Source organism: Sapajus apella, unplaced genomic scaffold (genome assembly GCF_009761245.1).
Source record: "Sapajus apella isolate SASKATOON/1434 unplaced genomic scaffold, GSC_monkey_1.0 scaffold19, whole genome shotgun sequence".
In the NCBI taxonomy this organism is placed as follows: Eukaryota; Metazoa; Chordata; class Mammalia; order Primates; family Cebidae; genus Sapajus; species Sapajus apella.
The window spans coordinates 6,015,063-6,027,638 of NW_022436959.1; the positions used below are offsets into that span (position 1 = coordinate 6,015,063).

Genomic DNA, 12,576 nt, shown 5'->3' on the forward strand with positions numbered 1-12,576 from the left:
TGACTTTTCTATGTAGTGATACAAGAGGATTCTATTGGAGTAGTAGCAGGGGCAGTAGAAGGGAGCTCATTTATGAAAATGAGACAGCTAATAACTCCCAGAAATACTTAGGGGGCATATTTTGCAGATAGACCTTTGTCACCAAGAAGGGGACAATAATCCAGCAACATTTACGTACCAATGTTATTGTAACCTAACTTGTGCCTACAGGCTGGTGAGAACTGAGGCAAATTACAGTTATAGGAGTTATTCATAGGTTAATTTCAGGATAGCTTTATACTTCTTTCTTACTATTAGAACTGTTTCTAATTAGTATTTTTTCTTTGAATTAAAATCTACTCTATGTGCCTCTATATTGCAGTGGAAAAAATTTTGGAGCATGTCTCAACATTAAAACCTTAAATTTAGAGAGCATTCTTTTTTGCTACCCAAAATTGGCTCACAGAAGTAAGAAAAAGTTAGACATAAAATTAATAACCGTTGATTTATACCAGTGTACAGTCATTAGAGGTATACTAGTTTCTGGTTAAAAGAGCAGGAATTTTGAAATCAGACAGACTTGAATTCAAATCATCTCCATCTCTTATTGGAGGTAAAAAATACCTCTTTTTGAGGTGCAAATATACTCAAGATCTACTCTTTTAGACAATTTTAAGAACAAAATATGTTATTACTAACATAGTCACCATGGGTATACTTAAGGTCTCTAGAACCTAGTCATCTTATAACTGCAAGTTTATACCCTTTGACCAACTTTATGTATCTTTTTAAAGTTACGGATATAGACACTTGGCTGATATTTAAAAAAGTTAGTATCACACCACATCAAAACAGCTGAACTCCAGAGGACTGTGTTGTGGTCCCGAAAGGCTGATGCATAAAAATCAGAAGGCCTGGAGGGAGAAATGCCAGTGACTCAACCCACATGGCCCATGCTTTGACTTTTCCAACAGGAATGTGGATACAGGGTGTCTTAGTCTATTTTCTGCTGCTATAACACAATACCGCAGACTGAGTAATTTACAAGGAAAAGAAGTTTATCTGGCTCACAGACGTGGAGGCTGGGAAGTCCAAGATCAAGGGGCTGCATATTGTGAGGACCTTCTTGTTGTGTCATCCCATGGTGGAAGGCAGAGGATAAGCAAGCACACAAGAGAGAGAGAAAATGGGGACCAAGCTCACCCTTTTATCAGGAGCCCACTCTCATGATAAATTAACCCAAGCTTGTGATAAATAACTCACTCCAGGATAAGGGCATTAACCCATTCAGAAAGGCAGAGTCCTCAAGACTTACTTACCTATTAAAAGTCCCACTTTTCAATACTGTCACAATGGTGATTAACTTTCAACATGGGTTTTGGAGGGGACATTGAAACCACAGCACAGGGTTTTCTTTCCAGTGGTTTCCATGCATAACATGTGTAGTATATTTTATTAGACTTCTAGAGGGGGAGCATGCCTATACAAACAAATAGATCTAAGCTTAAATCTCAACTCCCATACCTACTAACTGGGTGGCTTTTAGCAAGTTACTTTACCTTTCTAAGCCTCAGTTTCCTCCATGTAATATTCACCTCAAAGGTGGTCTGATAAGCAAGATAATGTATATATAACATCTAGCATGTACACCCTCAGTATGCATTAATTTCCTTCCCCTCCCAGTTCTTCTGATGAAGAGGCTGAAGTGCCAAGGGCTTTACCTGGCATACTGGTGGTAAGCAAGGTACAAAATGGGCCAACCAGATTCCAGCTTAAAAAAAAAATGAGTTTTGAGATTTTAGGTAGCTACAGATAAGCATGACAGCCAGAGAGTCCCAATAAAAAGCCAGGCCTCACCTTGGCCATCATAGAACCCAGCAGGGAATCAGGAACAGGACCATTGAAGCCTTATCCAACCTATCCATGTTTTTTGGACCCAGTCCAAGGCCTGAAGGCTCACTAGAATGTTTTCTGTGGGAGGCACTGGGTCACCTGTAAGATGACGACACTTAGATCTTGCTGCTACTTTAGTATGCAAAGCCTCAGAAGTGATTAATAAGGAAACCAGCCTTAGAATGAACTCTAGTTAGTTGACTAGAGTCCCTTGGAATTTCATGTCTACCTGGAACCTCAAAATTTGCCATTATTTGGAAATAGGGTCTTTGTGGATAGTTAATTAGTTAAGATGAGATCACCCTGGAATACACTGGATCCTTAATCCAATGACTGGTGTTCTTATAAGAAGAGGAGAAGAAACACAAGGAGAAGAGGCCATGAAGAGATGAAGTCATAGAAAGGAGTCATGTAGCTGCAAGCCAACGAACACTGAGGATTGCCAGAGGCCACCAGAAACTAGAAAGAAACCAGGAGAGATTCTTCCCTAGAACCTTCAGGGGAGATCAGTTTTGCTTAAACCTTGATTTGGGGTTCCAGACTCCATAGCTGTGAGAGAATAAATTTCTGTTGTTTTAAGCACCAAGTCTGTAATAATTTGTACTGCTGCCCTAGGAAATTAATGCGTCACTCTATATCTTTTCAGTATTTTATGAGTTTTGACAGGATTTTCCCTCCAACAGTGACTTCTTTTCTTCCTCCTCTTTGAGTCCTTTTCACATCCACAGTTGTACTCCCTGCCACCCTTGCCATGACCTTCAGGTTTCCAGTTTCTGGTACTATTCTAGAGTCCACCCTTCCCAGTGTGTCTCTCAGCTCCCCCAAGCTCAGTGTAGCTCTCTCATGAAGGCTAAAGCCAGTACACAGCAGGATTGATATTAATAGAACGCCGGGCCTCCATTCTTCCACCTGCCTCTAACCAGCTGTGACCAACAATCATGGCACTCGACCACTCTGTGCTGCAAATTTCTCATTTGCAAAAAAACAAAAAGACAGAGCCAACCACGCTACCACACAGGCCATGGAGTTTAAAATACGATTGATGAGAAAGGGCCTTGTACAAGCAAAGGCTCAATTAAACGTGTAAGAAGCTATTCCATTATTATTAGTTAAAAAGCTTGCTGAAGATAAAGGACCTGGCAAATTGAGACCGTGCGTTTCTGATCTCAGAGCCATACCGCTTTGCCATTTTTCCTCCAGGTCTTTACCTCATGTCTGTGCCTTTGCAGTTCATTGACTTGGTTCAGAAGAGGAAGAGCTGTGATTTGTTTTTAATTTCTGGGAAGTGATGCTTTTGGTATACTTATTGATGACCTCAGAGCCAGTGTCAGGGCTCTCACCACAGCTAGTGCTAGAGAAGAGGTCAGAGGGATATGGAATGCTGGCTATATTTCTGAAGTTTTTGCTTTTCCTTGAGTCTGAACTATTATGAGCAGAGAGGTACTTACATTTGATTTATTGACAAAAATCTTTACAGTATTTGGCATCATGGAACTTTTATATTAGAAAAAATAAAGAAGGTTGATGAAAAGGGAAATTTCAATGATACATATAGGTTTTCTTTTAAAAGTAGTGAAAAAGTTCAAAATTTAAACTGATGTGTAGTCAATGGTCAATTTTAATGTAAGATGACAGTAGAGGAAGTGAAATAATTAAAAACAGCAAAGTAAGTGGCTATGTCTAATTATTTTTTCATCTATTAAATTCCTAATTTATGTCATTTTTTTCACATAAATTCTTCATAACATTTCATTCATTTTGAAACATACTTTTTCACATTTTAACATCTATGAAATCAGGATATGTCTTAGCATCAATATGGCCTTTTATTTGTAATTGCCAGGATTTTTTTTCTACATGATACTTAAAATATGAATGCATTTTATAATTGAAGGGTCTTAGATTCTATAAAATATGGTATAGCATTTAATGAAGGTGGAAACTCTGAGTCCTGTGATTTTTTTTCTTTTTCTAATGCTTTTATCAAATCTCAGTGAAACAAGTGTGATACACTTTCTGCCTCAGAAATATTTGCATGGTATGCTTTAGAATTCAGACTTTCATTCTTGAGAACAAGTGTATCATTAGAAAGAAGGAATATAGGGGCCGGGCGTGGTGGCTCAAGCCTGTAATCCCAGCACTTTGGGAGGCCGAGGCAGGTGGATCATGAGGTCAAGAGATCAAGACCATCCTGGTCAACATGGTGAAACCCCGTCTCTACTAAAAATACAAAACATTAGCTGGGCATGGTGGCGCGTGCCTGTAATCCCAGCTACTGAGGAGGCTGAGGCAGGAGAATTGACTGAACCCAGGAGGCGGAGGTTGCGGTGAGCCGAGATCACGCCATTGTACTCCAGCCTGGGTAACATGAGTGAAACTCCGTCTCAAAAAAAAAAAAAAAGAGAAAGAAGGAATATAAGTGAAATTTTGAGACCAAAGAATACAAAAAAAAAAAACTAGATTCAGAAATAAAAGTATAATACAGTATGGGGAAAATTAAACATTTTCATTTTCCAGTGAGTTTATGCTATAGTCTGAGCTGTTGATATGGCAAAGGCCCTGGTTGCAGCCCTTAACCTGCTGCTGGGGAAGCCTGTATCATTTTTGTCACAGTCGTATGTCAAATGAAGGGATTGAAGTGGATAGGTTTTGAGGGCTGTTCATTCCTAGAAACCTCTGATAATTCTCATTAGACTTATTTACATAGATATTTTAATATATCTCCTACTCAGCTTTGCAAAGCATAAGTGCTTCTTTTGTCTTACCAGTGTGGTCAATGACTTGTGGAAAGTTTTCATTTGCAGAGACACTATAAAGAAACAAAAGTATTGTGAGTCAAACAATGTGTGTAAATAAATTGTACTGATTTACTTTATAATCAAACAGATGAGAGCATATACAAGTTAGGTTTTACTAAGAGAGAACTTTTAGAAGCCAATGAACAGTCAGGGACTAAAGTAGTATTTTATTTTGTAGTTTTAAACTGATATATGGTTTTTAAATAATAGGATAATATTTCAAGTACAATTAAAATGAAAATCCCTACACCCCCCTCCCCCGCCGCCCAGGCAGGATTACACACATTGTTTTCATGGATCTTTGCAAGAGAAATATATAAGGCGCACACACAGAAAAAACACTTACAAGAATCCAGAGTCCAGCCACTGCTGAATACTTTCTTGTTTGGAATCTTCTACAAATAAGAAAGAACAGATCAGTTAGTCAAAGCACAACCAGTTAAAAGGACATTGCCCTGTTTACTAAGCCACCACTCAGTTGCTGTATTTCCCACATATTTAATCACATGTTTCCTTCCATAAGCATATTCGTTTTTTTTCCTGAAGGCAAAACCTCCTGTTTTCCATGATCAGCCTTTCCTGAGAATGAATTGTAAACTCGTCAAAAGACTAACTTCAAAAAAGAAAAAATGAAAGAAAATGTGAGAGAAAAGAAAAACTACTGAAGAGCAAGAGCTGTCAGAATAATTTTTAAATTACCTGGTGTGAATACAAAGGGTGAGAAAGCATTAGAGACTTTTGTCTTTCTCTTGTTGGATATAAATCACCACAGAGCCTCTCCTTACTGAATCACGGCATTTACCTAAGGCAGCCAGCCAGTGATGGTTATTTGCAAGGGGTTCTCTGCCAGGTTAGAAACCATATTTGCATTCATTCCAGGGACAAATTGCACTAGAGTCCCTGGATTGCCAAAGGCACCCTGTGTTAAAAAGGCACCAGTCTTTTAAGGTGGATCTTTATCGTTGACTCAACAAACAGCCAACAGGCAAAAAGGAGAGGATGTAAAGCAGCATTTTCTGTTAAATATTTGTTTCCATTCTGCTTGGCTACTGTGTACTGCTTGGCTACTGTGTACTCAGGGCTGATTTTGTTTGACTTTATCCTACCAAATAGTGAGGTACCTGAATTATCCCCTTACATGATGTCAGGTGAACCATAAAAGCCAGGTGGACACAGGGGGGTCCATATTGCTCTTCACTTGAGCTACTGTGAAGAGTTAGAATGAATCGGGTGATGGGCAAAGAAGAAAGACCATTCAACAGTCACATAATGGGGACAGGAGGTTGCTGGAAATTATTCTCTTACTTTTTACTCTTTAAATGATTAAAATTTTTGTCAATGCCTACTGCAGGACCCAATAAATCAGTCTTTTAATAAAATGTTTGATGACCTGAAAGAAGCCTCATGCCTGCGGCCCACACAGCTTCAAAGTCCTGGGGACTTAGGATGAGGGATGTTGGAGTGGAAAGGAAGCAGAGTTCATTCATTAACTGGTCCACTTCTTTCAAGGAGGTCTGTGTTCTGAATGCCTACAGCAGAAGTCAGAAGGGTCCATTTCATAAATGTTTCTGGCATCATGCCAGGAACACTGGTATATTCAAAGCCAAGTACTTTTGTTCCAAATTCACCTGCCCTTGGCCAAAAGCTCTGGCATCTCTCACCACTCACAGAGGAAGGTTTTCGAATAGCCCTGAGGGTCCTCCTCACCCAGCATGGGGATGGTGAGATTCCGGCTTTCCTCCTCGGGGTCAGGGGGCAGCCGCTCATCCAGTGGAGCCCACACACTCTTGGTGCACCTCAGGAGCTCTCTCTTGCTCTTTTCCTGGCCTTCTTGAAGGTTGTCAGATCCTTGTGACTTCTCTGCCATCGTGGGAGAGTAATTCTGCAAACTAACTTAAAACACAAACAAATCAGACACAATGAGTTCAGCTCCTGGGCTTGGCTCAGTGAAAGGGAGAAAGAAGGCCAGAATGCCTACAGTCAGATGAACGATCCAGCTTCACAGTCATACATGAACCTGGCTCATCCCCCTGAGCCAAGCTCACTGTCTCAATTCAGTGAAATGCTTCCCTCTCTGTGGCAGGGCAGCTGGGACTTAAGTGGCCACTTGAGTCATCAGACCAAACGTACCCTCTGGGGATTCACTTTGGTGGTCTGGGAGGTAGACGGAGGGCAAAGAAACTCAACCTGAGGACACACCCAGTAAATAGCCTTCAAATTTATCCAACAGTTCTATCTATAAAATTATTTTTGAGATCCAAATGTTGGAGAAAAATGAGGGCTTTGGCAACTGATCGGCTTGGCTGAGTCCCATTTCTGCAACTTGTTGTGTGGCCTTATGTAAACTACAGAACCTTTCTGCATTCCCTTATTTCCAAACTGGGGATACGCTCTACTGAAATTTAATAACTGTTAACCTCAGTGGAATGCTTATTATGTGCTAGATTCTATGCTGAATTCTATACATTCATTACTTAATTTAATTGTCAATGAAGGAGGTAATATAATTGTCACAATTTTATGGTAAATTGAAGAGCAGAGATATTAAGTTGCATGTCTAAAGCCAAACAGGCAGCCAGGACTCAAAGCTAGGAACTGGATTCCAAGCATGTTCCTACGACTATGCTATATATCCTATTGGATGGCTGATCTGTGTCCCCTTCATTAAAATATCCTATTTTAATGAATTTAATATATTCATTAATATCTTAATGAATACATATATATTCATTATATAGAATATAATGAATATATAATGAATATATGAATAAATATTCATATAATGAATATATATATAAGATATTAATATGTTCATTAATATCTTAATGAACATAATATGCACCTGGCACGAAAAGTAACCGTTGCCCCCATTATTTAACTTGACCTTTATGAACATTCTGTAAAACTGGCAGAGTAAGAGCAGGATACAGCAGGTTAGAGCAGCAACAGAAATTGTTCAGTCTCTGCAGACTATAAGCAGCATAAGAACAAGGGCCATTCTCTTACTCATTTACGTGTCTCTAGAATTTAAGTGAATTTTTGGCACATAGTAGGTGTTGAATCAGCAAATACCAAACTAAAACAGCAAAGCAAGGTTTCAAACCACACTTTCTGATGCAATTACTTCCATGACATATGCTTTAATTTGCATTCATTTATTCTTCAAGTTTAGAGAAATGGCCAAATAGCCAAACACATACTTCAGTAGCATTTCTAGGATCCCTAAACTTATGCATAATCACTGATCACATGACATGTAAATCATCATTTCTAGTCTGTTTGCAACAGGCAAACCATTCAGATTTATTACAAATATAAGTATTTTCTTTCAAGTATAGGTGAGTATTTCAGATGCAACTAGTAGCACAGTTTTCTTACGTGTTTTATATATTCAAATCCTGTCATAAGTATATATGTTTATTGTTGCAATTGCAAATTAATAATTATGATGACTGTCAATTTTATGTTAAAAAACAAAAACTAAGACATTTCGATAAGTTAAAAATTAAGGGAAAATATAGATAGATATATTTATATTAGCGGTCAATATTTTAGCCAGTTAACTTTAGGAATATCTGCTGTTAGCAAATTATAAAAATGTCAGTAATAACACAAGACAAAATAATGCAGATTGGATTATATTCCTAACCTTTAGAGAATTATTTGGTATACCAGAATTCATAACATTAAGCAAAACGACCTTTAAAAGTCTCATTGAATTTTTAGTTATTTAGCTTCACATAGGTTTTGGGTCTTTCGGGGAGATAAAAAAAATCTCTTCGGCAGTGCCTTGCATCTTGTGAGCGTGAATGACAATGGCAGCCTCAACACTGACAGTGCAAAATTTCACAAGGAGGAAAAAACTCCAAAATCATGCTCAGCAACATCCATGAAATATCAGATTCAATAAAAGCTCAAATGGTTTGAAGAAAAGAATAATGTATTACAGAAAAATAAGATCCCCCAAATAATCTCACTCCTTCACTGACTTTGGCTGAAAGTGCTTTTCATTTAGAATGGTAGAGTTTGCATTGTGGGGGGAACAAGTAGCGGATAGTACTCAAATTGCTGCTTCTGTGTCATAATGCCAAATTTTAACTCAGCAACTGCTTTTCCAAATATAACACTGGAGGAATTGTTAAATTTTTAGATAAAAGTGCTGCTTTATTTGTATGTCCTCAAACTTTCTTCTTACAATGAATCGCATGCTTGACCTCAGCCTCCAGCCTTACACAACCAGTAAGGATATCCTCTCTGCCAGCTCCGCTGTACTTGGCCAAAGAGCAGGAAAAAGGCTTGCCAAAGAAAATGGGAACCCTTGCTAAAGGCTAGGGTCAGGGACTGGTTCATAAAGAAAACCTCTTTTGTTCCCATCCCATTTAGTGGATGCCTTCCAGTTGGTAAACAAACCTGCTTCTGGAAATGAATTTTCTAAAGCTTGAATGGCCTTCCTTTGGCATTCACTCACCTGACCACCAGAGCAGCCCTTCAGAAAGGGACACAGATCAGGTGGCATCCTGGAATTGCTCAGTGGATAGACAGGGCACAAGTTATGGCATGTGACTTCCTGCAGACTTCTCTCGTTACTCCATCCATCCCAACGACCATTTGGAACCCAGTTCTTGCTATTTCTTTGACTTGGCCCCAGGAGGAATCCTCATTCTGGGTCACGTCATTCTGTGCCTGGGAAATCCAGTACTTTCTCTCTTTTCAAATCCCTTCTACTCTGATTTCTATGCTGTCGTTAATCCTTATGTGTGTAAAAAACTTCTACTCATGGGAAATCGCATGTAGTATCATGTTTAACTAAAAAATAGAGGATGCAAAATTATATATGCCCTAAGAAATCAATTTTGTAAAAACAACAACAACAACAAAAAAATGCCTTGAAAAAGAAAAAAAATAGCAAAATCTTATCAAGGTTTAAAAATTTTTTAAAATAATCAAAATGAGAAGAAAAGACTTTGTTACATTAATTCTACTTCACATATTCTTAACTTGAGCAAATTCAACTACACATACCCTTTTTCACTGCGAAGCTTTAAGGCCACAATGAAATAATAAAACTTGATGCTTTGACACTTAAAGCAATGACAATGATTACATTCTTGTCCTCTGAGGTTATTTCACTTTTTGTATCTTTATGCAAACAGGTTTTCTTGCCAAACCGGTTGTTCATACTGGGAGAACAGAGACTGTTCTCAGCACCTTTGACCCAAGTAACTTAATTGCTTGGTTACTTAGAAAAGGGGAATTCAGTTGGCTTTCTCAGCTTTCTTGGTTCTTATCTGGTTAAAAGAGCAAATGCTTTCAGGTCAGATAACTCTGGATTTTAATCTCTGCCCTGATGCTTTCTGACATCTTGGGGAAATTTTCAAGCTTTTCTGATAATCTATTTTCTCATAGATAGTCTATAATGGGTATGAAATAAACACTTTATGGGGTTGTTGGCAAATTTTAATGAAAAATATATCCAAAACAAGCATCACTCATATTGGTCAGTTTTCTTTCTTTTTCCTTATCTTCTGTATGTTGCTTCTTATCCTGTCAGGAACTCTCAAGTAAAGAAGAATCACCAATCAGTGCAATCATTTTTCTCATAGAAAATAAATTTGACCCTGTTAGTTTGTGGGTAAACTGTGTTGTCTTGAAATTACTTACTTTGGATGATTGAAAAGCAGGTGGATTTGGGAGAGGGAGAATAGAGTATTTCTGTCACCGTGACAATGCGGATTTTCCTAAGATTAGTTAGAAGTGCTTATCAGAATCTTGAGATTCCTTCAATTTGTAGACCAAATTTTAAGGTTATAATTATAGCCTATAGCTCCACTGTTGGCCACCATTTCTGAATATACACTGTGGTCAAGAAGAGAACTGCATAATAGGAGAACAGCCCAAGCCATTCTGCATCCAAATGGATCTCTAACACCATCTCTACACCTCATCCAAGGATCCTCATTGACACAGCCTCTGTTCAGGCCTTCCTAATATCTCAAATAGTGTCCAGGCTTACCTTGTTCCCCTCCCTACTCCATATGACTTCCCATGCGTTCCATTAAGATCTGCCCCTTTTCCAGCCATGATGCCACTCATGGAATTTTATAAAGAAAGTCTCCAGAACCCTTTCTATTCTCAAAAAATTGATTATCACAAACCTCAGTTCCACTCGTATTACCTACACAAACTAAGAGACCAGTCCTGGGAGGCCAGCACTCTCAGAGAACTAACTCATCCTTCCTCCCCTGGAAGATGACAGGAGTAATCACATCATGCTGTTGGGCCGTGCACTTGTGGCAGTGAACGTCACCTCATCTGGCCCAATCTTCCACCCTTCCTGGAGACTCTCCCTATGCCTGTGCCCTCTGGAACTCATGCCCTGTCACCTACCAATACCTCTTCATCCTAACCTTTTCACTGAATATCCTTTCATCTTCTTTCTCTAACTAAAACCTGGATAGGGCTTCTCAAGCTATGGCCCTTTCATTTCTTCCTTAAAAAATCTGTACTATAGTCTCCAAGATAGTGAAAATTTCTTCTATGATCTTTGTTGCTGCTTCCAGACCTTGTTTCCTCTGTCCTTTGAAACATATGCCATCAGACTATGTAGTCATCAACATCCAGGGCATTCACTTTCATTTACTGAAAATGTTAGGATAGTATTTCTGTCATCTTTCTGGAAGATTTCATTATCAATGTAGATGACTTGCCTAAATAAGGCCACTCAGTTCAATGACCTGTTCATTTCCCATAATCTTTCCCTCTACTTGATTCCTATGGTTGTACTTCACTGTAAGAGAACACTCTCCAAAATCCTAATTTCAAACATCCTCATTCACCTTCATTCTATTTACAGACTTTGCTTGGGGACCATTTTTGTCCTCCTTACTGGATCATACCCTTTAGTTTACAATATACTTTAATGTGACTTATCTGAAATTTATCCTCCATGTGATAACCTTGAATCCCTCTCCAACTCCTACCTTAGTTTTTTATTAAACCAATGATCATTTCCAAATTCTCATTTTCAAATCTGGTCCAGCAAGTGAATTTCCTTCATACCAAGGTATTCCCTCTTACTTAACGTTTCCCCTTGAATGTCTATACATTCTGTGCCACACTGAATTCTTTATTCTCTCCTTGGCTTCTTCTTGGCCCTCCCATATCTCTACCTTTATTCTAGTGTGCTTCATCTCAGTTAACAGAGCCTATTCAGGCAGTTGCTTATGCCAAGAACTTATGAGTCTCCCCTGATTTCTCTATTCCTTTCATTCCCACATTAAATCACTTAAAAAAAAAAAAAAAAAAAAGGAGCCGAAATGGTTTGGCTGTGTCCCCACCAGAATCTCATCTTGAATTGTAGTTCCCATAAGACCTGTCATGGGAGGGACTCGGTAGGAGATAATTGAATCACAGAGGCAGTTACCTCCTTGCTGTTCTCGTGATAGCGAGTGAGTTGTCAAGAGATATTTGTTTTTTTAAGGGGCTTTCCCTACTTTGCTCTGCACTTCTCCTTGCTGCGACCATGGGAAGAAGAACGTGTTTGCTTCTCCTTTCACCATGATTGTAAGTTTTCTGAAGTCTCCCCATCCCTGTGGAACTGTGACTCAATTAAACCTCTTTCCTTTATAAATGATCCAGTTTTGAGTATCTTTTCATAGCAGTGTGAGGACTGACTAATACAGGAGCCATTAAAATTTATCTCAGACCAACCACCTCCAATGCTGTCATCCTAATATCAGCCAGAACTTGGAGTCTCGCTTGGATGACAGCAAAATGCTTTCATTTGCAGCACTGTCCACACCTTCCCTTCCCTTTATAACCTACTTGAGTCAGGATGCTAGTGGTCTACTTTCACTTCTTATTATTCAGAATTTTGGGCAGCATTTGATGCAGTTGACTATAATAT

The 12,576-nt window shown here is 38.8% G+C and overlaps 1 protein-coding gene across 6 annotated transcripts in view; it reads right to left on the minus strand.

Annotated features, from left to right (window-relative positions):
* The window catches only part of ITPRID1 (ITPR interacting domain containing 1), a 112,431-nt gene that overhangs the window by 83,604 nt on the left and 16,251 nt on the right, over positions 1–12,576 (minus strand). For 2 of the 6 annotated variants that reach the window (XM_032286853.1, XM_032286851.1), the window contains exons 2-4: positions 6,378–6,563; positions 5,017–5,065; positions 4,638–4,681 (exon numbers count right to left, since the gene is read on the minus strand). In XM_032286853.1, coding sequence (XP_032142744.1) covers positions 4,638–4,681; positions 5,017–5,065; positions 6,378–6,563 — 279 coding nt within the window. The remainder of the gene's footprint in view (positions 1–4,637; positions 4,682–5,016; positions 5,066–6,377; positions 6,564–12,576) is intronic. The other 4 variants (XM_032286854.1, XM_032286852.1, XM_032286856.1 and 1 more) reach the window with 4 other exon arrangements.